Raw genomic sequence first — 24,188 nt, 5'->3', positions numbered from 1 at the left:
AATTATGTGTTATGTGTATTAGTTGTGTGTTTACCAGTATGTTTGAAGGTTCTCTCTGTTGGTGCATGATGTAATGCCTATTTGATTGTTCTGCAAACTAATTTCCCTACGGGGACAAATAAAGAGACTTATTGATTGACTGATTGATCTTTCTGTTTCTCTGCAAAATGCAAAAATCGGCCAATAATGATTGGTGGCCGATCAATTACAGCACCCTCAATGATTTCTCATTCATTCTCTTTCACATCCTATGCTCTTTTCATTGCCTTGCTTGTAGTCCCTACTCACTGATCTTCCCTTATCAACATCTGTTCCTGTGTGATCTGATCTTTCCTTTCCTCCCTTCCATCTTTTACATCGTATCCATGTTCACAGATTTGATATTACTGAGACAAAGTGAAATAAGATGAGAGAGCCCATGTGTCCAGTTAAGAAAGAAGAAAGTCCTCCCTAAGGCAGTGGTATTAAATCTTAAGACTGTCTAGGCCTTTTACCCTTTCATTATAGTACAGAAGGCATGTCAGTATACTACACTGAATGATGAAACATATTCAGATATTAATTCTAATACTATGCCTCCTGCTGAAAGCAAAACCCGCCTTGTATCATTACTGAAGTTAAAGGCTAACTGAAGGCTAACTAATTTTGCTTTTAAGCAGTTGTTACCCTGTCTTTGTGCATGAAATTGTGTGCACGTACACAAATACCAGAAAATTATTTGCATCAATATTAAAATTGGTAAAGTCATGCTTGAAGTGCTAACTGATGATGTCACAGTCAGGGTCCCATGTTGAGGCTAAACAGTGTTAAAAATTTACTGCCTGCTTTATTCATTTTATTCATGGGCCTGGAGAGTTGCCCATCTCCACACATGGCTTTGCCTGGTTTTAATATTAATGCAAATATTTGTTGTGTAGCATTACACATTCAACAAACACGCACACACACCCGCCCACACAATTGAGGAATGGGTTTGTATCATGCAGTTCCTAAGATAATACCCATTCAAAATTAAATGATTCCTACTTTAGTGCCAGTGAGAATCCATTCTGTCTGACTGTTTCACTGATAAACACGGAGTCCCTCAGCACTGATGAACATTACTGTACTTCTGTTCCATCATTTAAAGACAACATAAAATACAACAATCACATTTATGTCTATATATCTTGGTTTAGATTAGGAATCAAGAGAAAGTAAAGATGCAGAAACTAAGTTGTGCTGTTGACTGTGGTTGAAGGATAGACATTTTTAAATCAATTAACAAACAAACCAACCTCAATTAAACCTGTTAAAAGTGAAAATGAATTAGTATGAAATAATATATTACTTGTAATGTAAACAGCAAAAAGTTATACAATAGGACTTATTAGAAATACTAAAGGATCATCTTTTGATTCTATTTACTGTATATGTGTTATGCTGACTCAAGATTATAGACTATAGACAATTAAAGTGACGGTAATCAATCACTCAATTTTACGATGTTGTATTTATTGACTTATTTGGTGGTATGGAAGTATGTGTTCATGAAACGCATATAAATCTGTTTTCTGTGGCAATCCACAAGTAACTTCCTAAATATGTATAGAACAGCTGAAATAATCTGCCCTGTGTATTTTCTGTATGTTCACATCCGAAAGAAGGCTGCACCATAGCACCAACTGTTACTCACTCTGTCTGCTCATTACTCTTACAAACAGCTGTGAATTCACATTTGGGAAGGGGACGGCTAAATGGGCCGAAAAACTGGTTAACATGATGTTAATCAGCATGAGAAACTCTGCTTCTTCATTTAGTTTATTTTGATCAATGAATGGATTCACTGGGAAGGTAATAGGAAGTAAGTAAGAGAGTAAGAGTTATAGAAATGCAGAAATATTGATGATAAAATATTAAACATTTTCTGTAGAAAACCTATAATTGTTTTTGTTTTTTTGGACTTTATCTCCAGGATGGGCCTGAACGTACATTAGTTACTGTAGTTACTCTTCTTTGCGCTACTGTGTTTTGTTCAACTCAGCCAGCAAGTGTTGCAGATTTCATTGCATATGCAAGTGAAAATCACAGTGGGTATGTGCATAATCCTTTTGCCACACCGATGAGTGACTCTGACTTCAAACAAAATGGTTGGCAAAAGGCAAGGTTTTGATAACCTCAGAAGCTAACTATCGTTAGTACAATGTACATTCACATAGCAGCTTCTGTTCTCTTGCTAAAATGGAAAAACTTTGCTTGCAGCAGATCATATCAGCTGTCGCTAATCAATGTTAATTCTGTGAGTAACTTGATAAACCGAGCAACAAACAGCTTGTTGTCAGGTTAAAGTGCTCTCTGCCAGCCGGTGCCTGTACTCAACCACAGATCATTTGTGAGGGACAAAGCCCCATTCAGTAACACCACCTCACATTTGCAAGCGGACATAGTGTTTGTATAGTTAGAATGGATTTAAACGTTCTTTTATTTATCTACAAAGCCTTACATCATCCAGCACCCTCATGTATCAGCGGCAGCCTCTCATTTTTTCTCAACAAGAACCCTCAGATCTTACACTGCCTTTCTTTCAGAAGTACCTAAAGATATGTTGACGTTGCTCTCTCTTTTTTTTTTCTTAAACTGTGGAACACCCTCCCCTTGGATCTTCAAACAACAAACTCCAGTGGAGTTGTTCTAAATAAAGACCTATCTTTGTAACTTTTGGTTTTTAATTTGGGTTGATATTTCTGGTATAATTTCTTATGTTTAATCAAACTGTTTGTTTCTTCTATTGCCTTTGGTATTTATTATTGATAGTTTTACCTTTTTATTCTGATCTGGTTATGTAAGCACTATGGGCTGCATTTTGCAAGAAAGATGCTATACAAATAATGTTAATTATTATTATTAATTCCAATAGGAGGGAATGAAGGAAGGCACCTCAGGGAGCATCTAATTGAGTTTCATCACCCATGTCAAACTAATGGATTTGTTAGCACAGACCTTAGTAGTAATTTGCAGAACAAGGATTCAAGAGGTGAACAGGTCCACATGTTTTTTGAAAAAAAAAAAAGACTCACAGACAAATCACAAGAGTCTGTGTATATCCAATACATCAAATCTGTCTGTACTTAAGAGCACATTTGTTGGTCTGGCTATAAGGTGTTCCTGGACCTCTTCAGACCTTTTCCCTTCTCCATGCATCTTGAAAGTAAGTGAAGTTGTACCAGAAATTCCTACTCCTCTTCAACTGTACACAAAAGCAGAAATGAGTCTGTCAACTTTATAAGTTCTTAAATGCATGTGGTTTCAAAAAGCTTTTTGGGGGGTACAAGAGCTCAAAGAGTGAGTAACACCCATCGTAGGGTGTTTTCAAATAAGAATGTACAGTATCTCTCAGGGGCTATACAATTAGACCTGATTCTAGTGATTGCTGGCCAGTTAGAATGAAATGGGTTTGGGGCTAGGGAGATACTCATCATAAAAATCAGTGGTCACTTTTCACCAGCCAGTATTTTGACTCTGGCCCAGCCTTTTGTGTCTACATTACTATTAGAGCCCAACCGATATGGGATTTTTAAGAGAAATACCGATTTTGACATTTGAGGATTTTAATTAAAATCCGATATTCTGATATATAGGCCAATAGTTAAAAACATAACATAGACAAAGTTTAAAAATAATCTTGTTTTATTGTTGTGAAAAGTACCAGCTGATTATGGAGAGTTGCTGAGTGCCCTCTGGTGGACAAACTATGTAACAGTAACACTTGTAACATGATTGAAGGATCCGTCTCTCCAATTCTTTATAGGCTAATTGTCATTTATCAGCTGGTATAAACACTGAAACCAATTTATGTGCAATTAGCTCATGTAGGCCAATAATATCCAACATATCTAATTACGATTCCCTGACTTTAAAAAGTTCATCAATATTAAAGGAAGTAAATATCCTTCTTAATTTCCACAAATTGGGTTAAGATAATGTCACTCCCGGTTAAATACCGTACTCTGTAGTGCTACTCTAGAGACCACTGCTGTGAGTGTGACCTTTGCCATTAAAGCGAATAAAATCCTGTGAATTCTATTTTAAAATAAATCTTGGAACTTTCCCAAATATTTATGTGCAAAGTCAAGTAATTCAGGTCAACAGACAAGTCAACAACAGGGTGGACTGAGCCACAAGAAGAATCTAAAAGTAGCTGAATCAGCCAAGATATGAATGTCAAATATGCCTCTGTTTTAATATTCTTCTTTCTCATTTCATTGACCTGTATCGGCCATGCAGAGACCTTTGGAAGGGCAGGTGCTCAAAGTATAAAAAAAAATGCACATGGAACAAGGATTTAAATAAGGTTGTTCTCAAAATATTTATGCACAAATATATTGTTACGTATTCCTTGCTGATATGCGTATGCAGATTCTTCTGTATCTATACATCACTAAATACTGTGAGGGTGTTTTGAAAAAGAAACACAGGGAATACCCAGCTCTAGCTTTAAAACACCGTGGGCTGACTTACAGGGAGCAGTTGCTGTTGAGGGATTGCTGGGGATGCTGCTGCTGCTGCTACTGTAGTTGTTGCTGGTATTACTGGAGGTGATCTGTGACTACAGATATTTAAACAAACATAGGATATATGTAAGGATATATATTAGCTGATTAAACAATTATGTGACCATGAAAAGATGTAAAGACTGTTGAATGTTTGGGACTGGCTCACAGTGACTGACCTGCTGTAGTGCTGCAGCCGCTGCAAAGGCTGACTGCTACGAGAAAAAGGGAGATGCTCACAGAGATTTCTGCACACCAAGAGCTACAGGTGGAGGAAATAAGATTTTAGATTTAAAAAAGTGTGATTTTTACCTGAGAAGGAAACATTAATGGGGGAAAGGATGAGGGTCACCATGGCAGGGGTAAGAGTGAGACAAACAAATCTATAGACAGGGGTGTGTGTGTCTCTGTCTGTGTGTTGTTTGCTTATGTGTCTACAGTATGCAATATTGTGATAATGATTTTATATATTGCATTGTGAATCTGAGATATATTTGGATTTTTATTGACTAAATGTCTAATCATGAATCTAAATAAATAAAAGCATTAATCTTTCACATTAACATTTCATACCCTTTTCTGAAATCTAATAGGGCCATTTCTTCTTCACTCCTAACTTTGATGTCAGGAATATTATTTATTTTACATTGACACTGACATTTTTATATGTATTTCCACTTATTGAGTTTTTATAGTAGTGTTGCTGATAAACACTACTGTTGCTGTTAAAATGTAAATCTAATCCAATACTGTTCTGAATTTAATGATCATTTTAAGGAGGGCTGATAAGTAGGATGATGCAAAATAACAGGATGTGGGTGGAAACCTTAATACTTCAAGATAAACTTTTGGTTTCACTTTTGTCTGTTAGAGCCAGATATTGGGTGACCCGAGGATTTTGCATTTAGGTATGTACTGAACTTGTATGTTAAACAATGTTATATTTTTAATTATTACAGTTCTCATAATGAAAGGCTCTGTTTTCTATTGGGTTTTTTTTTATTAAACACTAGAACCAAACAATTCTGCAGGTGTAACTTTGTGAGGTTGACCTTTTACTTTGTAAACCTATCTACCCTGAGTAATAAATAAGTGAAGTAAATAAAGAACCACATAAGAGTTGTGGGTCAATTTAATGATCATTTTAAGGAGGGCTGATAAGTAGACTATAAGTCGGAGGAATAAGTATCAGTAAGCCTGTTTTACCAATCTTGTTATAATTATTTTAAGGCACAAGGCTTTTATTAAGTTACTGTAATAATCCTAGTTCAAGTGAAAAGTTTTTAGTCAAATAACATAAAAAAGATCAGACCTCTGAAACCTTTCCCCTCAAGCAGCAAGAACGAAGTGAACAGAGCACCTTTGTTTATCTGTGTGTAGAAGTAACGTTAGCTGTCGGCATAGTGTTAGCCGGCAGCTAACATTACTTCTACAGGCGACACAAAGCAATATACACAACAACTGTCATGCTCTCTTTGCGTTCTTGTAAACTACATCTAACAACCCACAACAAGCACATTGTGGTAAACCCCTCTTATCGGCGGTATCCTGTAGGTGCTGCTGAATCACTAACAGTGTCTTAACGGGAGGGCTCGTCACGGATGAGGTCATCAGGTGAAAGTGTGGGTCATTTTATTTATTTATTTAGTGCAAAATTATTATTCATTCATTTTACTAATAGTTTGATTGGGCAGGCCTTCACGAAAGGACGTTTACAAATTTAAAAATAAATATATAAAGGACATTTTGCATTGAAAAAAGGGCATTTTGGGCATCAAAGGGCAAAAGGGCAGGTGCTCAAGCACCCAACATACCCCTTCTGCACGTGTCTGCTCCTATTCGCTCACACACATACTCTGCTGGCCCCTCCATGCATCTATCTATAAATCACATTTTGAATGTTATCAAGAAATATCTGCTTAGTCGTAGTTCAGATGTGTTGTGTTAGATTTTTCTTCTAATCACTGTTTCCTATATATATATATATATATAAGGAATCAGGAAGGAAGTTTTGTCATTTTCAGCAGTGTCAATATTTTAGAGATTTCTTTATGTCTTAGCTGATAAAGACAAATCATTTTTGTGGCAACAACTACATTTTCAGGAATTCACTTTTGCTAATTTGAAGAAGATACAATTTATAATGTCCTAATTTATGGCAGCCTTTTTCACAATTGTTAGCTCTATATTGACAAAATCTGCCCTTGCCAAAAACATGGAGTGAAAAAGTGCCTCTGGTACTTTCAAGCCAACACTGTCAACACTTCTTTTCCATCAGTGTGATGAAGAACCTTGATTTGTCAGCCATTTAATTCACTGCATTAGCCAAAAACAGACACCCCCATCTGTTTTCTGATACTGGCCCAGCTTAATTACCAATATTAGACAATTACATTGACCAGTAGTTGTACGAAGCCTATAATTCAAATGTAAGTAAAGCACTCCAACTGTGGAGCAGTGTCAAAAAATCAAATTCTTCCAGACGTGACAGATGGCTTGGGCTGTCGCAGTGAAGTAATTTCCCCTGCGATGATATATTGTGGCTCAATGGTGCGGTATGCGGTATTGTTGTGTGGTGTATAATATATGTGCATTTGACGCATAACAGTTTAGAATAGCACTGTAGCAGCTGGATAGAGGATTAGTGACCTTTTAAGGGGAGAGCAGAGGTTAGTGGTTATGTGGAGACTCAGACCGTTATATGGTGTCTAACAGATGCCTGCACATATCCTATAGCACTGTGCCCTTATATGGGTTGGAGCTTTCTTTTGCAGACTCAAACCCTTCTATGGTATCTAACAGATACCTACACATATCCTATATATTTGATGTACAGAGAGACAGAGTGGTCATCGGGCTGGGTCACTCTCCAAGCTGCTGCAGAGCTTGTAATTGATGCTGAACTCTTTAATGTAATAAACTTTTATGATCAAGAACAGTGTCAAGCGGATTTCTTCTCAACACATCATCGCAGCATTATTGTTCGGACACTACAGTTGCCACTTTTGTTTTGCAAATTACTTTATTTATGATAAATAAGTAATTTGGTGCATTATGCATAGTAAGTGTATCTTTGGATCTCCCCCTCACTGCCCAGCAAGCCACTACCTGCAGCTTTATAGTCTTAGCAAGCTGCTGGGTGCTAGTCAAAGTTACACATTGCCAAGAAAATTAATTTCTGCAGTTTGGCCATGTCTTTATCACACATAGTTATCTCACTTCAGGGCATGCGTTACGTTCAGCCAGAGGACTGAACATGGATACAGAGATTTTAAGGCCCAAATGCAGACGAGTAGATGGAGGTCTCTTTAGTGATATTTATTTACACAGCGTGTGGAGGCAGGCAGTCCGGGAAATAAACAGTGTCCAAAAGTACCGAATAATCCAAATGACCAAACAAACAGCATAATCCACAAAACACAGGAGGTACAACACTGGAGATACACACCAAACAAGGAACAATGCACTGAACAACAGACAGACAAAAACATATATACACACACACACACACACACACACACACACACACACACGGGTGGTGATAACAAGGCACAGGTTGACATAATCAGGTGAGCAAGAAAGGTGCAAACAATGAATGACAGGAAATATATATATGATTTTATAAATTGGTTCAAACTTAATTTGACGATCACAATGAGCAAGACACCATAGCTTTGTTGATTGAATAGGACAATTCTGTGTGGTGAAAAAGCTCAAAAAATGGCACACAATAAGAATGCCAAAAAGTGTAAGAAAGACTTGGTCCTGGTATTTACGCTGCTCAGAGGTTACAGTGATTTGTGGTTAATTAGGAAAGACCAAACATCAAACATGAAAACTGTTTTTACAGGTTACCATCAGAGAAACAAACACTGACTGTGTGAGAACAGAATGTGTGTACAAAGGGTGTGTGTTTACTTTTAGGCTTCCTCAGAATGAACATATTCTTAAAGGTATGTTAAATCTACATTCAGACAGATATTAAGTTTACTCTTAGATACCTGGGGCACCGTTTTTCACAGCAGTAATTAGTTAGGTTAAGTTAGTTTTGGTACTTTTCCACCACCTGACCCAATGCAAATACTGTATGAGCTCACCACCTATTTGAAGGCTGTGATAGGACAATGCAAAATAACAGGATGTGGGTGGAAACCTTAATACTTCAAGATAAACTTTTGGTTTCACTTTTGTCTGTTAGAGCCAGATATTGGGTGACCCGAGGATTTTGCATTTAGGTATGTACTGAACTTGTATGTTAAACAATGTTATATTTTTAATTATTACAGTTCTCATAATGAAAGGCTCTGTTTTCTATTGTTTTTTTTTTATTAAACACTAGAACCAAACAATTCTGCAGGTGTAACTTTGTGAGGTTGACCTTTTACTTTGTAAACCTATCTACCCTGAGTAATAAATAAGTGAAGTAAATAAAGAACCACATAAGAGTTGTGGGTCCATGGTTGATCAAGTTTTGCTTGGTTGCTGCTTCTGTTTGTCTGCTGTGAGGACTCAAATAAAGAGGAACAGCAACAGGAAGTGTGTACAGTTTGGGTTGGTGGGGTATGTTTTCTTTGTTCATTTCCTGCCCTTGGGTTTGCTCTTCTCTGTAGTGTGTGTATGTGTTATTTCAGTCTTTTGGTTATTCGTCAGGTTTCCATGTTTTGAGTTCATCAGTGTTTCTAGTCTTGTTTTACTGTCTCTGTGTTCTTTGCTTTTGTTTGTTTTTTTGTCAACAAGTCTGTGTTAAGTTTCATTTTGTGACATTGTTCCTTGTGTGCTTCAGATAGCTTTACTTCCTTTTTAGGGGTCCAAGCCCGAAGTGGGCTGGGAACCCGCGAATGCAAGGCATCGCGGTTCCCAGTACCGTGAAGCGGCTGGGAACCCTATTGTAATCGCTCGGATTTTTATTATTATTCTTCCGCCGCTAATTCCACTACTGCAGCCTAGACGGTAACTGCTAGGGACGCCAAACTCACAGGGTCTCCACAGTCCAATTCACTACGCGTAACTCAGGCGCAAAAATCCGCAGACTTCTACCTCTAGGGGGCGCTATAAGCAAGGTCAACGCGTTTGGCCTTGGAACTCCCGCCTACGAAGGCGGATATCAAAAACCTTATATCCACGCGTTCGGGGGATCGAGCTGAATCTCGTGGTATAGGCCACGCCCATTTCCGCCTAAACTTTTTTTTCGCTACATCCCAAAAACTGAAAAACCTATTTTAATTAACACCTCCGGAGCCGCAAGTCCGATAGACACCAAACTTGGCACGGATAAGCTCTGGACCAAGCTGATGAAAGTTTGTAGAGGAAATTTTGATCCGACTCAAAATGTCAAACTTATGTGCTAGCAAACGTTTGCGAAAAATGCTTCTAACAGGAAATTATGTCATAGCTTCACTTTGGAATGGCCGATCGAGACCAAATTTGGAACGTTAATGTGGGACGCCCCCCTGAGGGCCTGTGCAAAATTTGGTGCAACTCACCCCTAGGGGGCGCTATTTAATCCAAGAAAATTGTTCTTCTATAACCACAAGTCACACTGACATGAAACCTAAGCCGAATTGTTCGGCATGGTCCCCTTACTACAGGCACCAAACTTCACCCGAATATGCCCATAGGTGGTGCTGTTATTGCAGATGAAAGACGTCAAAAAAAATCATGCATTTTATATCTCCATAACCACAAATCCCATTGACACCAAATTTGGGTCAACTGTTCCCCACGGGGCCCTGATGAAACCTGAAATTGGGTGCACTTCGGCCAAAAGGTGGCGCTATAATCGAAGCTCAAATACCCCATTCATTTCAATGGGATTTTCAACCAAAGGACATTTTGCTTCATAACTACGGCTCACTACATTGCACATTCATAAACCTTACGTCTACGTGTTTGGGGGATGCTGCCGATTCCGATGGTATAAGACACGCCTCTGTGCGTTTTCATTTTGCGAAATCGCAAAAACTGGAAAACTTATTTTAATTAACTCCTCCGAAGCCGCAAGTTCGATCGCCACAAAACTTGGCACGGACAATCTCTGGACCAAGCCGAAGAAAGTTTATAGAGGCAATTTTGATCCGACAACAAATTTCCCCGTTGCAAACTAACAAAAATTTTCGAAAACGCTAAAAACAGGAAGTCTAACATATCTCAGGCTTGGAAAGGCCAATCAGCACAAAACCTGAAGACCTTATGTGGCATGCCCCCCTGAGGGGCTGTGTAAAATTTGCTACAGTTAGCCCCTAGTTGGTGCTATTCAAAAAAATCCCATTGACTTACATGCATTTTAGATCTCCACAACCACAACTCCGATTGATACCAAATTTGGGGCAATTGTTCCCCACGGGGCCCTGATGACACCTGAAATTTGGTGCACTTCGGCCAAAAGGTGGCGCTAAAAGCGAAGCTGAAATCTCTCACTAAATCCCATTCATTCCTATGGCATTTTCAAAGGCAGGACATTTTGCCTCTGTTTGGAATGGCCCATCAACACCAAACGTGGGGACCTTATGCGGCATGACGGCAGGGTGCCCGGGCCGACTCGCGCACCCTCCGCGGGACCAGGGGGGGCGGCTTGCACCGGGAGGCTTGGACCCCGCTTATAACTGCTTGCAGTTTTAGTTTAGTTTGTAGTTAGTCTGCCATAGTGTCTTTTGTCATGTTTTACTTCCTGTGCTTGTCCTGATTGTCTTCGTGATCTCACCTGTGTGTAATTAGTTTCTCCCTCACCTGTGTGTTTCAGTGGTATCTGTCTTTCTCTCGTGGCCAGTTCATTGTTGATTTTGTGCGTGTCACCAGTGTTTCCATTGTGGATTTTGTTAGTGTTGATTTAGTGTTGCGTATGTGTCTCTAGTGTATCAGGCAGGCTGAGTGAAGTGGCGAGAGGGAGAGGTGTGGACCCAAAATGCAGACAGTGGCAAGGTGGATGCAGTTAAAAAAGGTTTAAGATAAACAAAACAGGCTTACGTATGATCACAAGGCAAGAGTCCAAACAAACTAAATCCAACAAAGGGAAGGTAATCCAACACAACAATCCACAAATTTAGGGTAACAGAGCACAAGGCAGAACCAGGGATCGGACAGAGAAGCCGACCAAAGCCAGGGATCCATGTAAGCCCAAAAATGACGTCAAAACCCTGTGACATCCCGTTGCACATGAGATGTAACCCTATTGCTTAGATTGTAAGCTCTCTGCAATCTAAAAAAACTATTCGGTGATCAGTGATGCTGCGTTGGTGTTTGACAGGTGAGCCTCATAGGTGGGCTGATTAATCAGTGACGATCCGAGTCAGACAAACACACTAAGCCATGAGACTTTTTGTTGGGGCAGCTACCAGAATTACAGTGTTTCTGCCGTTGTTCTACGTCATTAAACCACGGTTTTGCTGCGCGATCATGCGCAGTAGATGCTGGTGCCAATAGGTAGCCCTGTAGTAGTATTTTATTGCTCCAAAACTGGCTTCACTGCTCTCCATTCAAATCAGCGGGGTAGCTTCATCCAGTAATGTACTGTCTATGGGCAGAACACTCAACATACGAAGATGACACCAAGGACTGAACACAACCATCTCTGCGTCTGCATTTGGGTCCAAAACCTCTGTTTCCAGCGTTCAGCCAGGTGGCTGAATGTAACAGATTTGCATTTTAACACAGAAATGGAAAAACACAAATGAATATTCACCAAAATAACTCTTGTCATGACAATAATATAAGGAATAATACTCTAATAGTTTGTAATGGCTTTATTTTGTGTTTCATTAGGAATAAACAAGGAAGATGGGGGCAGAACAGAGCATCCTGAAACAGAAAGGCTACACATTAGAAAAGGAAACCGGAAATGCAGTTATTGCCACAAAGGGAGATGACACATTTCTCATAACAAAGATCATTTTAGATCAGGTAAGTGAGGAGTTCCTACGCTAACCTATACCAAATTAAGAAATATATGTCAAGATTCCAAAATATGATCCACAGGTCTGTGATAGAAAATTTTAAGAAAGGGCAGGTTATTGATTATGAAACACATGGCCCACTCATTTTTTTTCATTTTTGTCGACCATCAGCAGTAACGCAAGCCTGTAGCAATGTGGAAGGCTGACTATACTATTTGTAGAGGGAATACTGAATTAACAGATGGAGTCAGGGTGATAGTAACAATAGTCACACAGTTCCTCTGATCCCCTTTGATGGCATCAGACAAATTAAGTGTACTGTACTCATAAAGTACCAGGAGGAGAGAGGCCACACTGTATAAGAGAAAAAGTTTGTGCTTTGTAAAGCACTGTGAAGTCGGGCTGTCCACATGCACAGACTATAGCCAATTCATGCAGCACTACTTCCACTGGCAAGATATTGTGAAAATAATCTGCTTACAGTGAGCCCTTTACGTAAAAAAACCCTGAAATGGAAATGTTTGTTCTAGAGGAGGTTAGTATGGTTTGCACCCAACGGGGCAGATGAGTGATTGACTGCAAGCAGCAAAATGGAGAACTCCCTGTAACAATCCTCACAAAAAAATACACAAGAAACATCCCCGCATCTCTGATGGAGTTTCACGATACTACAGTTACTACTCTAAACAATGTTTTCATTTTTCCACACACCAAAATGGTAAGCTACTATTGAAAGAATGTAAGTTTATACAGCATCTCTCCTACTAATAATGTATTCAGCCTCTCTTCCACATTGTCCATGCGGCACATAGTTTGCACTACCACTAATGGTCACCAAAACTGCAAAGATATATTGATCATACGTATGTGCATTCGTGTATTCATTTGCGTCCAGTTTCATGAAAGTAGGGCCCACAACTGTTGTCATGTAGTTGGTGGAGAGAGTGAGAGAGTGACTGAAGCACAATTTGAGGCAGTAGGTAGAAGTGCGAGTGAAGTTTCACTAAAGGATCTAGTTTGTTGACTACTATCTCAAGCATATAACTTTAACCTGTCTGCTGTCAGGCACCTCTGCCAGGCCATTCTGATGCAAATTATGTTTTTAACAGACATCCGGAAATGATGATTCAGCATTAACCTCAGAGATAGAAATCCTCAAGACAATAAACCATCCTCATATTGTGAGCAGCAAGAACTCTTTTAAAGGTAAGTTTTTAATAATCTACTTCAAGAGTTATGCTCCTCTGGACTTGATATTACAGGTAATGTCTGTTTGTACACAAAGGTAGAAGGCACTTAATGAAGTTGTGATACGAGTAATGAGACTCAACGCAATTTTAAAACAAATGTATGATAGAATAGACAGCTGAAGTCCTGATGCCACGTCTGGGACAGCTGCTGGCTACCTTCTATGATTTACTATCCGTGTTCTATCTAAGACAAATGACTATCTACTACAGCACTTGTTATTACAAGTTGAAATCTTTGATCTTAATACAGTTAATCAATCATAAATGTCCCCACATGTGCTTGCATGATTGTATTTTGGTTTCTTCCGTTACATTCAAACTTTTTAGCTGAAATGCCTGCTTTATAAAAGGTTAAAAAAAACAATTGAATGTCAAATTGTTTGCAGTTGTTCCAGGATTTGTATTAATTGTATTACAAAAGTCACAATAATTGATTTTGAGGTTTTCTTGCTTCTGGTACAGAACCCCAGCGTTCTGGTCTCAATTCTGCTCTCTATGCTCAAACACAGAGAAAAGGCACAATACTGAAATCTACAAACCTGACTAAAAGGTGTGGAGTCTGTCAACACAAAATCCAGTTGTCATACTGACAAGACTTATCTGCAGCTTTTTCAAAAAATAGATGCATTTTTTAAAAAAAATCAGAAACCCCAACTGAACAGTGAACTTAGAGACAAACCTTTAATATTTATTTATATTCATTTAGGAGAAGTATCTCACGCAATTATATACTCAAGATGATTCGTTACAAAATTCTAACAGATTCTCGTTTCTGCTTTTGTCCTCAAGATCAGAACACTTACTATATAGTGATGGACTACTGTTATGGAGGCAGCCTTGCGGCAAAGATCAAAGAGATGAGTGAGCCTCCACGAGAGTGTGAGGTACAGTAGTCTAAAGCTTTTAAAGACTTTTTAAATTTACATCAGTAATATATATTAGTATACATATTTTGCAATTCATCGAGATTTCTGCTATTTCTAGGTACTGAGTTGGATTGTTGAGATCTGTATGGCTTTGAGAACCATCCATGAAAAAAATTTGCTTCACAAGCATCTGACACCAGAGGTAATACAGAAATTATCTATTAGATATTTTAAATCATCAGAAGATAAAACAAATGTATTAATGATGCCATAGTTAACCATTCAAATGAACCTTTTTTTAACCTCTTTTTTTACAGAACATATTAATCACCGAATTTGGAATAGTGTGCCTGGGCGGATTTGGAAAAATCCATGAAAAGTACTATACAATGTCATATACTATACTATACACATTAAATGTTGTACTGTTGTACTGTAATAATGTATTTTTCTTTACAGTTCAATCACTAATTCAAATATGTCAGAAACAATAAATTATCTGGCACCGGAAGTCTTCGCAGTGGGGAAATATGATGCTAAAAGGTAAAACTGACATAGTAACAGCCTTGAGGCCGTACACAACAACAAACACTCGTTATTAAAAAAGATGTACAATAGTCACACAGTGTAAAGAAACCAGAGAAGCAGCGATAAAGTGAATGTTTAAGCCAGATGAGCTTTTAACAACTTCCTTGTCACATTTCAACTAAGCAAGAAACCAAATGGAAAGTTTGTTTGCTCCAAACACTGACGGTGTCTCAATACACCAGCTTGTACGTTACATAAACCAAATAAATTCAACAATCCCATAAGTAGTAAAGGCTGACAAAGGCAGGCAGAGAGGAGAGGGATGCATTCAGCATTCATTTAGTGATGCTAAACGGGCCGGTTTCACAAAAGTGATTTGTGATTACACACTATCCAACAACTGTGTAGCGAAAGCAACATGTTAGAAGGGCACCAACAGTACCTTTAATCCTTAACTGTAATTTATACTTCTACGGTGTAGCCCCCTACCCTACGGCGTCACCTACGGCGTAGCCTGATGTGCACCTCCTCAAAAATGTAACTACGCATCGAGGCGACACGGACCATAAGCACTGTGACTGGTCGTCTGGGTAGCCTCGCAATGCCTCCGAGCCGTCAGGAAGTGCCCCGTGCTTTGAAGTAACTTTTACTAGCGGCCAAAATAGCGGCTGTAACACGGTGGATCAATATATTTCACCATCACAACCCGAGTGAAATGACTCGCTTCACTATCAGAATGTGATCCACTTGGTCGATAACATTTGAAAAGGTTATACCATTCGATTCAGACAAGCCGCAGCTGTTTCACAACTGTCACTCGTAAGTGTGGCATTTTGTGCTATTAGTGAAACTTGTCAAACATGTTGAAATGTGAGTACAGTATCACATCTTGTTCACCAGCCAATTTGCTTTGCTCTGTTCTGGCTGAAATTCCCACTTTATACAAATATAATTTTTGTTCATGATTTGAAGTATAATTTCAAATTTACCACATTTATGTAATCTATTTTCTATCACTTCTACTACTACTAACAAAATTTTATATGTTTTATTCATAGTGACATTTGGTCAGTGGGATGCATACTCTATGAGCTCTGTACTCTACAATCAGCGGTAAGTTCCCCAAAGGTTTACATGTCAAGATTTACGTAATCAAAACATGAATGAAATTAAAAAGACTGTGCTATGTATTCTCTTGTAAAAAGGATACATATCTATTCAGCCAATCACATGGCAGCATCTCAATACATGTGGGCATGTAGACATAGGCATGTTGGTTAAAACAATCTGTTGAAGTTCAAACCAAGCATCAGAATGGGGAAGAAAGGTGTGGCAAGGTTTTGAAGATGGCTGGTTTCAGAAACCTCTGATCTACTGAGATTTTCACTCATAGACATATGTTTACAGTGAATGGTCCGAATAAGACAAAATATCCAGTTCTCCAGGGCGAAAATGTCCTGTTCTTACCAGACAGGAGTGTGGTCTTCTGCTGTTGTAGTCCATCTACTACAAAGTAGGGCTGAATGATTTGGGGAAAAAATCTAATTGTGAATGCAGATATTGCGATTCAATTTGCGATTTTCTTTTTTAATTGAAGTTTTGCTGGACTTCAATATTCACTGCCAATTTCACAATTTCACTACGTAGCCTACTTAACCATAGTAGAAGCACAAAAATCAATGACAACTGAACAAATAAGCAAAATCTGAACAAGTCAGCAAAATCAGACAGGCAAAACACTCTTATTCTGAAATGCTCCATGTGGATATGTAAAGTTAGCCTGCAGAGAGCAGAACAGGCTCACAGAGAGCTCTTATCCGTAGTTGAAGCACACAAAATGACAAATTAACAACACGTTAAAAACGTAGGGCAGCTGAAAAACTTCAGTGTGAGTTGACGCCAGACAAAACCGTGGGACAGTCGCTGCCTGTGTCTGTTTGCCTGACGCCATTATCCCACCTTATCCTCTACTTTCATTTGTTGTTGAAAAAATGTACACGCCCTGTGCCCACTCTGATTGGTGAGTAGGACCGTAACAGGAGGCGTATAGCGTTTGTGATTGGCGAGCAGATCTGTCACACAAGGATGACAACAGAATGAATTTGTAACTACATGACTGTTTAAAATGGGTCATATGCGCTGTATAATTAAACTACATTTTAATCGTGTCTTCACAATTAGCTAATAAGAAGTGGACGTAGTCACTGTGATGTCACCCGTTAGTCTGTGGACTGACGTTTTGAAGCCTCGAGTCTGGCCGATAGGACACCGCCATGTTGAGTTTTTGCAACCTGTGGCACCGGATGTGACCATATTTGGACGAGATGGTTGAGTTAACGGCCGTGTGCCGAGCTAGCTAGCTTGCTTAGCTAGGTGCATCTGTAATTCACAGTAACTGTCATTATAACAGGGCTGATAACTTTGTCCAGCAAACAACAGTCTTAAAACTAAATGTACTCCTAAGAGAAAGTGAACAGCCAGCTTCTAATAAGCTTTTTCAGTGGCACTGGTTAAATTTACACAGTGCAGTACGTACGAGTTGCCTCTGGCCTGATTGACAGGCCACCATGGTAATGACTTGTCAATCATAGATAATCGTGCCCTGAAGCATACTCTGCTTTATGGTCTATTTTAAAATAAATGGGACCATAATGTACTAAATGAACATCATTTTGTATTGAAGACATGAAACTAGGGACTGAGACCATAAAGTCATCAGGAAAGTGTTTACTGAGGTAATTATTCAGGTGAGAAGTAGGGTCATTTTACCATTATTTCTAATGGAGCTGGACTTCAATTGCAAGAGTTGCCCCTTGCTTGCTGTTCAATAGAATGCAGGTTTAAGGGACTTCCGCGTTCCCATCAGATCGCTGACCGGAAGCTTCCCGCTTGAGCTAATCGCGTTCTTTCAAATCGCAATTTTGATTTGAAAAAGATTAATCGTTCAGCCCTACTACAAAGTTTACAAAGTTGTGTTGTGTGTTCACAAATGTTCTTTTGCATACCTTGGTTGTAACAAGTGGTTGTTCGAGTTAGTGTTGCCTTTTTTTTATCAGCTCGAATACACTGTGTGTGTGTGTGTGTGTGTGTGTGCGTATATATATATATATATATATATAGATATATATAGATATATAGATATAGATATATAGATAGTAGTAAGTGTTTTCTAACTATAATTCTCTTTCAGTTCTCACCTGAGACTCCGATCAAGCTCATACCAAAGATACTTGGTGGCTACCCATCTCTCCCAGACAAGTTCTCACCAGAGCTTCGTGATCTGTTGAATGATATAATAAATAAAGATCCTCAATCAAGACCAACTGCCAGTGAGATCCTGGAGCGTCCTATTATGATAAACAGTCTCTCAGAAAAGGTATGACACTTCTATAAATTCAGTATTGACCTTGCTCCCCTAGAACACCAAGCAGAGTTTACACTAATATATTCCGGAATTCCAGCTATATTGAACAACTACCAGACATTTGTTTGAAAACCTCTTAAAGCCCACGAGTCACTTGCTAGTTCGAAGCTGCTTAGAGTGCGCATACAAATATAAATGTTAAAACTTTTGTCAATATGCACATGCTACACATCATTAGATCGGTTAGATTATTCCCAATTACCTCGTTCAGTTCATTTTATGGAAGCTATGAGCACAAAAGTATAATTCATTCAGATTTTACTGCCACGGTAAACAAAAGAGAGGGAAAAGTGGCGACTGCCAACCTTTGTAGTGGTCATAAAGTTTGAATGTGTGTCTATCCATTTTTTTTTAATATTCCTTTAGTCTTTAAGGGTCCCACACATCACAATAATCAAAACGTTGTGAATATTTTCATGTGAAGTCGATTGCTCACTGTCTGCTTACTTCGTTTATCAAAGACCACACGAAATTTCTCTTCTCCCTGCAGTAATTCCCATTTTTACTGAGCAATATTTTTGTGTGAAAAGAATTCAAGGCCTGTCCCATAGAGGCAAAGGTCCCATCTATTGTCAGGTTAAGTTCAGTGACTGAAGCCAATACAAACCTGGGCTATTAATTGAGAATTATGGTAAATAAAGACATTAGCCTATGTAAGTCTCTTTGCATTCCAAGCCCGTCAAGGGATGAAATAGAGAGGGAAGATGGAAATGGGGGATTCCCCACAAGGTAAACGTAAACATACCGCAGTTGAGCGGCAGTAGGGACCTGGCGGTTTTTAACGGTAGAAATGTGGCAGCGGATGCTGTAACTTTATATGGATTGGATATGCCCAACACTTGCAGTTTGTGTTCATATCTTTCTTTTTCTTAAGTTGAAAGGTGATCAAAATAAAATTTTACTGCTTTTGCAGCGTCTCTACGGGGGAGTCGTGGTGTGAGCCACTATGCTGGTCTGTTGTTTTGCCCTCCAGGTCACTGCGCATGTCACATGAATGAAAACTATGAATATAGTGCTGCATGACCACTAATTTCTTCTTAGATCAGATTCAAAGATGAAGATAACAGGCAAAAGCACATACGTAACTTGGCAAGCAAGTGTAACACTGCTAATGTGTATAATTACCAGAAAATGATTCAAATTAAAATATCGCTTTATATATTTATGCGTTGTTGAACAGGTGTATCGATAAAGTATGGGCTTTTTACTCACTAAGGTTTTATTGCACGTACCAAAAGAAATGAGCACAGCTGTTGTCAACTCGACAAATTTTGGAGTTCTCTTCATTTCACCTGTGTCACTTTGCTGCTTCCACCACAGCCTCATTGCTCTGCTCTGTGGCGTGTGTGTGGGTGTGTGTGTGTGAGCAGGGCAGAGGCTGCAGCCTGGTAATAAAAACTATGGTCTTTTGTGGTTTTTGTGCATGTTCATATCGCGATGACGTTGTCGGACGAAGAGAGAAATAAACAGAGCAAGTGCCCACGCGCAAGAGGCATACATACAAGAGTAAATATGTGGTCCAATGCAGTGAGGAATGCACAGACCTGTATATTGGGTAAACAACCACTACTACAAACTCAGCACAGAAGAGCCAACTCCACAGGTCAAGTCTTAGCAGTTTACTCAAATCTGAAGGATAAGTGACACTCGTTTGAGGACCACCAGGTGCAGACAGAGAGCATGGATGGTTTGAAAGAGGTATCAAGGAAGCCATTTACACCCGGGTTGAGAAGCCGTTACTTAACAGGGGAGGGGGTCTGCGACACCACTTATCCCCCTCTCACAATGCTGTCCTTTCATCGCTTCCCAGGAAACTAAACAAACTAACTAAAGTTTTGGCCACAGGTGAAGTTGTCAACGATGGGACTTGGCCTAATGGTTCAGACTGATGGTTCAGACTTGGCCGCTGATGGTTCAGACTTGGCCTCAGGCAGCTCCAACAACCACAACGACTGTCGTTACAGCAGTCAGGCACACTAACAAACCTGCGGCATCGATCATTTTGGCAAACGACTCCTCAGAGGTTAAATAGTTGACTTTCCCTACAAGTCAGTCAGAAGTGAAGAAGTCTCTTGGATGAGGGACAAAACATCTTCTAGTAGCATCAACCAAGTCCAGTTAACCTTGATTTTAATCTTTCTTGGATATGGTGTCCCTATGTATTAAACAAGAAAATCGTTATCTCAACTCTGAATTGAAAAGATTGTGATTCTAATTTTGACCAGATTTCTGCAGCCCTATTTCTAGTAATATTACAGAGAAAGCCCTGCCTGGCATCACCAGACTAATTTACAAATGCTTATTAATCAGGAACCTCTCCGTTAATCTCAATTTCCAAAGTGCGTTATCAACAGGTGCAGCCGCCCCACACACACACACACACACACACACATCTGCCAGAGCAAACGCCTTCTTTCCCAAATAATAATACATACTACCGAATAGGTATAGCCTCTTAAATTACAAGTGGTGACTCTCTTGATGAATTGGAACTTTAAAGAGTAACTAAACACCAGACCGAACAGCACATAGTATTTCACTGACAATGTTTATGCTTTCGTGACAGTGCAAAACAACTGTGAAGGACCTCCAGACCAGGTTGGACAGGCTAAGGGCCGTGGCTGACGGTTTGGAACGTGTGCATCACGGCACCACCATTGGCAGTCTGACAGGAGGAGTGATTGGAGCAGTGGGAGGGATTACATCCATAGTGGGCCTAATACTGGCCCCCTTCACTTTGGGTGCCTCTCTTGTTGTCACTGGGGTCGGAGTGGGGGTGGGTGCGCTTGGTGGGGTCACTGCTGGCGCCTCAAATATCACTAATATGGTCAACCAGTCCTCTGATCGCAAAGCTGTTCGATGCATCATTAAAGAGATTGAACAGAAATTTTATGCAGTCGTCACCTGGCTCCAGGAGATTAGCAACAGCTTACAGACTATCAGGAGCAGATGTGATTCAGCTGACACACCTGACACTGAAGATAGCAGCAACCTGGTAAAGCTCGGATGCAGAGCAGGGAAAGGCCTAGGTGGCATTGCTGAATTAGTTCGATTTGTTCAGGTGATGAACGTTGGCAAGATTGCAGCACAAGCATCCAGGGTTGTACGTGTGGCAGAGGTAGCATCAGGTGTGCTTGCTGGTTTATTTGTGGCAGTGGATATCTTCTTCATTGCCATGGATGCAAAAGAGATACACCACATTAGACAGGCAAAGGCTGCAGAGGAAGAAGGCAAAACTGGTTCTATGTCAGTGTCTGAGACTGAAACCAGTGACTGCGTGCACCCTTTTGACAAAGCTAAACTACTGATGAAAGATGATGAACTCAAGTCTGACAGATCAGAGGCACAGGACCAGTCTCCAAATACCGCTCCAATCAGATCTGAGATCATGAAATTTGTCCGATCAATCAGGCAGGCAGCAGACAACTTGCAGGAATTCTTGGATGAGCTTAAAATCAGCATCAAATCCATCCCTTCACTTGGTGACGAGAGTGAGCTGGAATGGCAAGATATGGAATTAACATAACCTTAAGGTTACATTAAAGGAAATCAGAAGCTTTGCTTTATTTTCTGTCATATATAATTTTACATTTCCGGATCTTCATATTAGGTTGCTTGCGGTGGAAGACGATGTGAAAACGCTTGGTGGTGCTAGAGGTTTTCCCCAAACTGGCCGCGGTAGCCCTTTGTTTACATTATACTTTTTAAATCAATCTAAAATAAAAACCGTAATAGCTAGAGCAGAAAGCTAAGGCTTCTGTCATTCAAGTCATCCCGTTGTACGCCTATGGTGACGTCATTATGTTTCGTTACGTGTGATGAAAAATCCCGTGACGACGCATGATGGCCAGATGAGCAGCTAAGCAGGTCACAGGAGAAATGTCACAGAGAGATTAAGAGAAACACTTAGATTCAGTAGTTTACCATAGTTAGCATAGTTTAGTATATAGTTTAGTTCATAGTTAACATAGAAGGCTTAGGTCTAACATACTTTGCTAGTAGTAGTAGTTGACAGGAACTGCCATGATGACTACATCAAGTGAACATACAGCATTTTCACAAAATAAACACCTTTGTAAATTAAAAAAGATACACAGTGACTTGTGTAAAATGACTTGTGGAGTGTTAAGAACTATTTTGTTCATCTTTCTACATTTAGAAATATTTTGGATCAATGTTTTGTGTTTATTTTGTAGAATTTTATGAGAAAACATGCCCGATTTCTTTTAAAAAAAAAAATGCATCACACAATTTCAATACTTTTATCAATTATTATGGTTTATTGACTTGCATAACCTTTTAGCTGATGTTTTACAGATTTTATGGATATGCAGCATTTGAAGATACTCCAAGAAATGACATCACAATAGGCAAAAATACCAGAGTATCACTGGCGGGGCATTTGTATTGCAGAGTTCAAAGGGTTAATGTGATGACGTCATCGCAGACAATGTGATGGTGCGAAAAGACAAAAACATCTGCTTTCCACTGCAAAAAGAATGAATGCTCTAGCTGTTATAGTTTTCATTTTAGATCGATTTAAACATCATCATGACCAGTTCGAGGCCGTCCGTGGGAGGTCCATTTACAGAGGGTTAAACATGACCAAAAGTTTCAAATAATGATGTAAATAAATGAAAAAGTAACCCCTATGTGCAACAAGTTTAGGCTTCAGATGTCTCTACTTTAATGCCGAGCTGACATCACATTTACAAGGATGTCCTTAGACAGTCATGTGCTCATTAGACAGCCATGTGCTCATTTTCTGCTCCAGGCACAGCACGACCACAAATACAGGGACGCCTCATCCACCTAGACAGGCCCCCAGAAAAACTCTGCCCTAGCAGCGTCTACAATTTTTCCGATCTAATTCTTGTCTCCTTTGTGGTCTTAATTAAATCAGTAAACAAATATTTCTGTGTAATCAGTGTCAATACTGATGAATGCTACTGTAATGTACTTTTAATAATGACAACTTATTAAAGTTAATTAATCTCTATTGCCAATTTCACCTTTAAAGTAACTGTCATGAGTAACTATTCTGTCTACTAACAAATCATATAAAATATTTTTGTTCAGCTACTTTATAATAATGAATATTGTTGTGTACCAACAGTTTGGATTTGTGCATTTTATATTAAATAAATTTGGACTACTCCAAATTCCTCTCTCTCCTCTGGGAGAAAGAAAGGAGGGGGTTGAGAAATCAACTTTCAACAGACGGCTGAAGAGACCCCAAAGGAGGGGGGTTGAAATTTTCCCTCCCTAAGTGCTGTCTCTGAGCAGCCTGATCGTAAAACTGACCACCTTTTGATGCCGCAGCGAGATAACGCGGTACTTGACTGTTAAACTGACAAAAGGAACATTAACCAGCGATTAGCGTTTACCTGAATAGCCTATCAAAACTCTTCTTAAAGAAAGGGCAGGAAACCCTACACTGCCCCCCACACACGTAACCATGGCAACTGTCCTTCCTCTTTGTTTAATCATATCTCATCAAAGGGGATACTCCTTTCACGCCTAGGTGAGAAGCTCCAGGACACCCAAAGACACAGACCTGAACTCCTTCATGCAAACAAAGACTGAAGTGCAAGTGTGATAAGCCAGGATTGCGAAAGGGGGACACAACTCCTGCCTTCTTGAGCTTAAACAATGTTTCATTATAAACTGTTGTTCTCTTTAAATAATAATCCTGGCTAAGT

The 24,188-nt window shown here is 39.4% G+C and overlaps 1 protein-coding gene and 1 long non-coding RNA gene across 3 annotated transcripts in view; one reads left to right on the top strand and one right to left on the bottom strand.

Moving 5' to 3' along the window:
• Positions 1–18,432, bottom strand: part of LOC123958015 — a 21,191-nt gene extending 2,759 nt beyond the window's left edge. Inside the window, exons 1-3 of the long non-coding RNA XR_006821980.1 lie at positions 18,260–18,432; positions 4,709–4,791; positions 4,498–4,585 (exon numbers count right to left, since the gene is read on the bottom strand). This is a non-coding gene — a long non-coding RNA (uncharacterized LOC123958015). The remainder of the gene's footprint in view (positions 1–4,497; positions 4,586–4,708; positions 4,792–18,259) is intronic.
• On the top strand, positions 5,412–24,188 carry LOC123958013 (calcium/calmodulin-dependent protein kinase type 1D-like). 2 transcript variants are annotated; one of them, XM_046031169.1, is made up of 11 exons: positions 5,421–5,437; positions 8,728–8,764; positions 12,288–12,425; positions 13,528–13,624; positions 14,458–14,552; positions 14,653–14,736; positions 14,852–14,913; positions 14,994–15,077; positions 16,121–16,175; positions 18,253–18,438; positions 21,053–24,188. In XM_046031169.1, exons 3-11 carry the CDS (start codon positions 12,303–12,305, stop codon positions 22,010–22,012), a joined length of 1,746 nt encoding a protein of 581 aa, XP_045887125.1. In that variant the 5' UTR covers positions 5,421–5,437; positions 8,728–8,764; positions 12,288–12,302; the 3' UTR covers positions 22,013–24,188. The 2 variants fall into 2 exon arrangements, with proteins under 2 accessions (XP_045887127.1, XP_045887125.1); XM_046031171.1 differs by lacking the exon at positions 8,728–8,764 and having other exon boundaries at positions 5,412–5,437.

The sequence above is a fragment of the Micropterus dolomieu genome, linkage group LG19 (genome assembly GCF_021292245.1).
Source record: "Micropterus dolomieu isolate WLL.071019.BEF.003 ecotype Adirondacks linkage group LG19, ASM2129224v1, whole genome shotgun sequence".
Lineage (NCBI taxonomy): Eukaryota > Metazoa > Chordata > Actinopteri > Centrarchiformes > Centrarchidae > Micropterus > Micropterus dolomieu.
The sequence above is the reverse complement of the archived record's forward strand: the minus strand, read 5'-3'. Positions and strand labels throughout refer to the sequence as shown.

Bases quoted from the DNA above. Each gene is read 5' to 3' on its own strand.
- LOC123958013 (XM_046031171.1), top strand. From the start codon at position 12,303: ATGGGGGCAGAACAGAGCATCCTGAAACAGAAAGGCTACACATTAGAA. The intron at 12,426-13,527 runs GTAAGTGAGGAG...TGTTTTTAACAG, and splicing joins CAAAGATCATTTTAGATCAG to ACATCCGGAAATGATGATTC. The intron at 14,553-14,652 runs GTACAGTAGTCT...TGCTATTTCTAG, and splicing joins AGCCTCCACGAGAGTGTGAG to GTACTGAGTTGGATTGTTGA.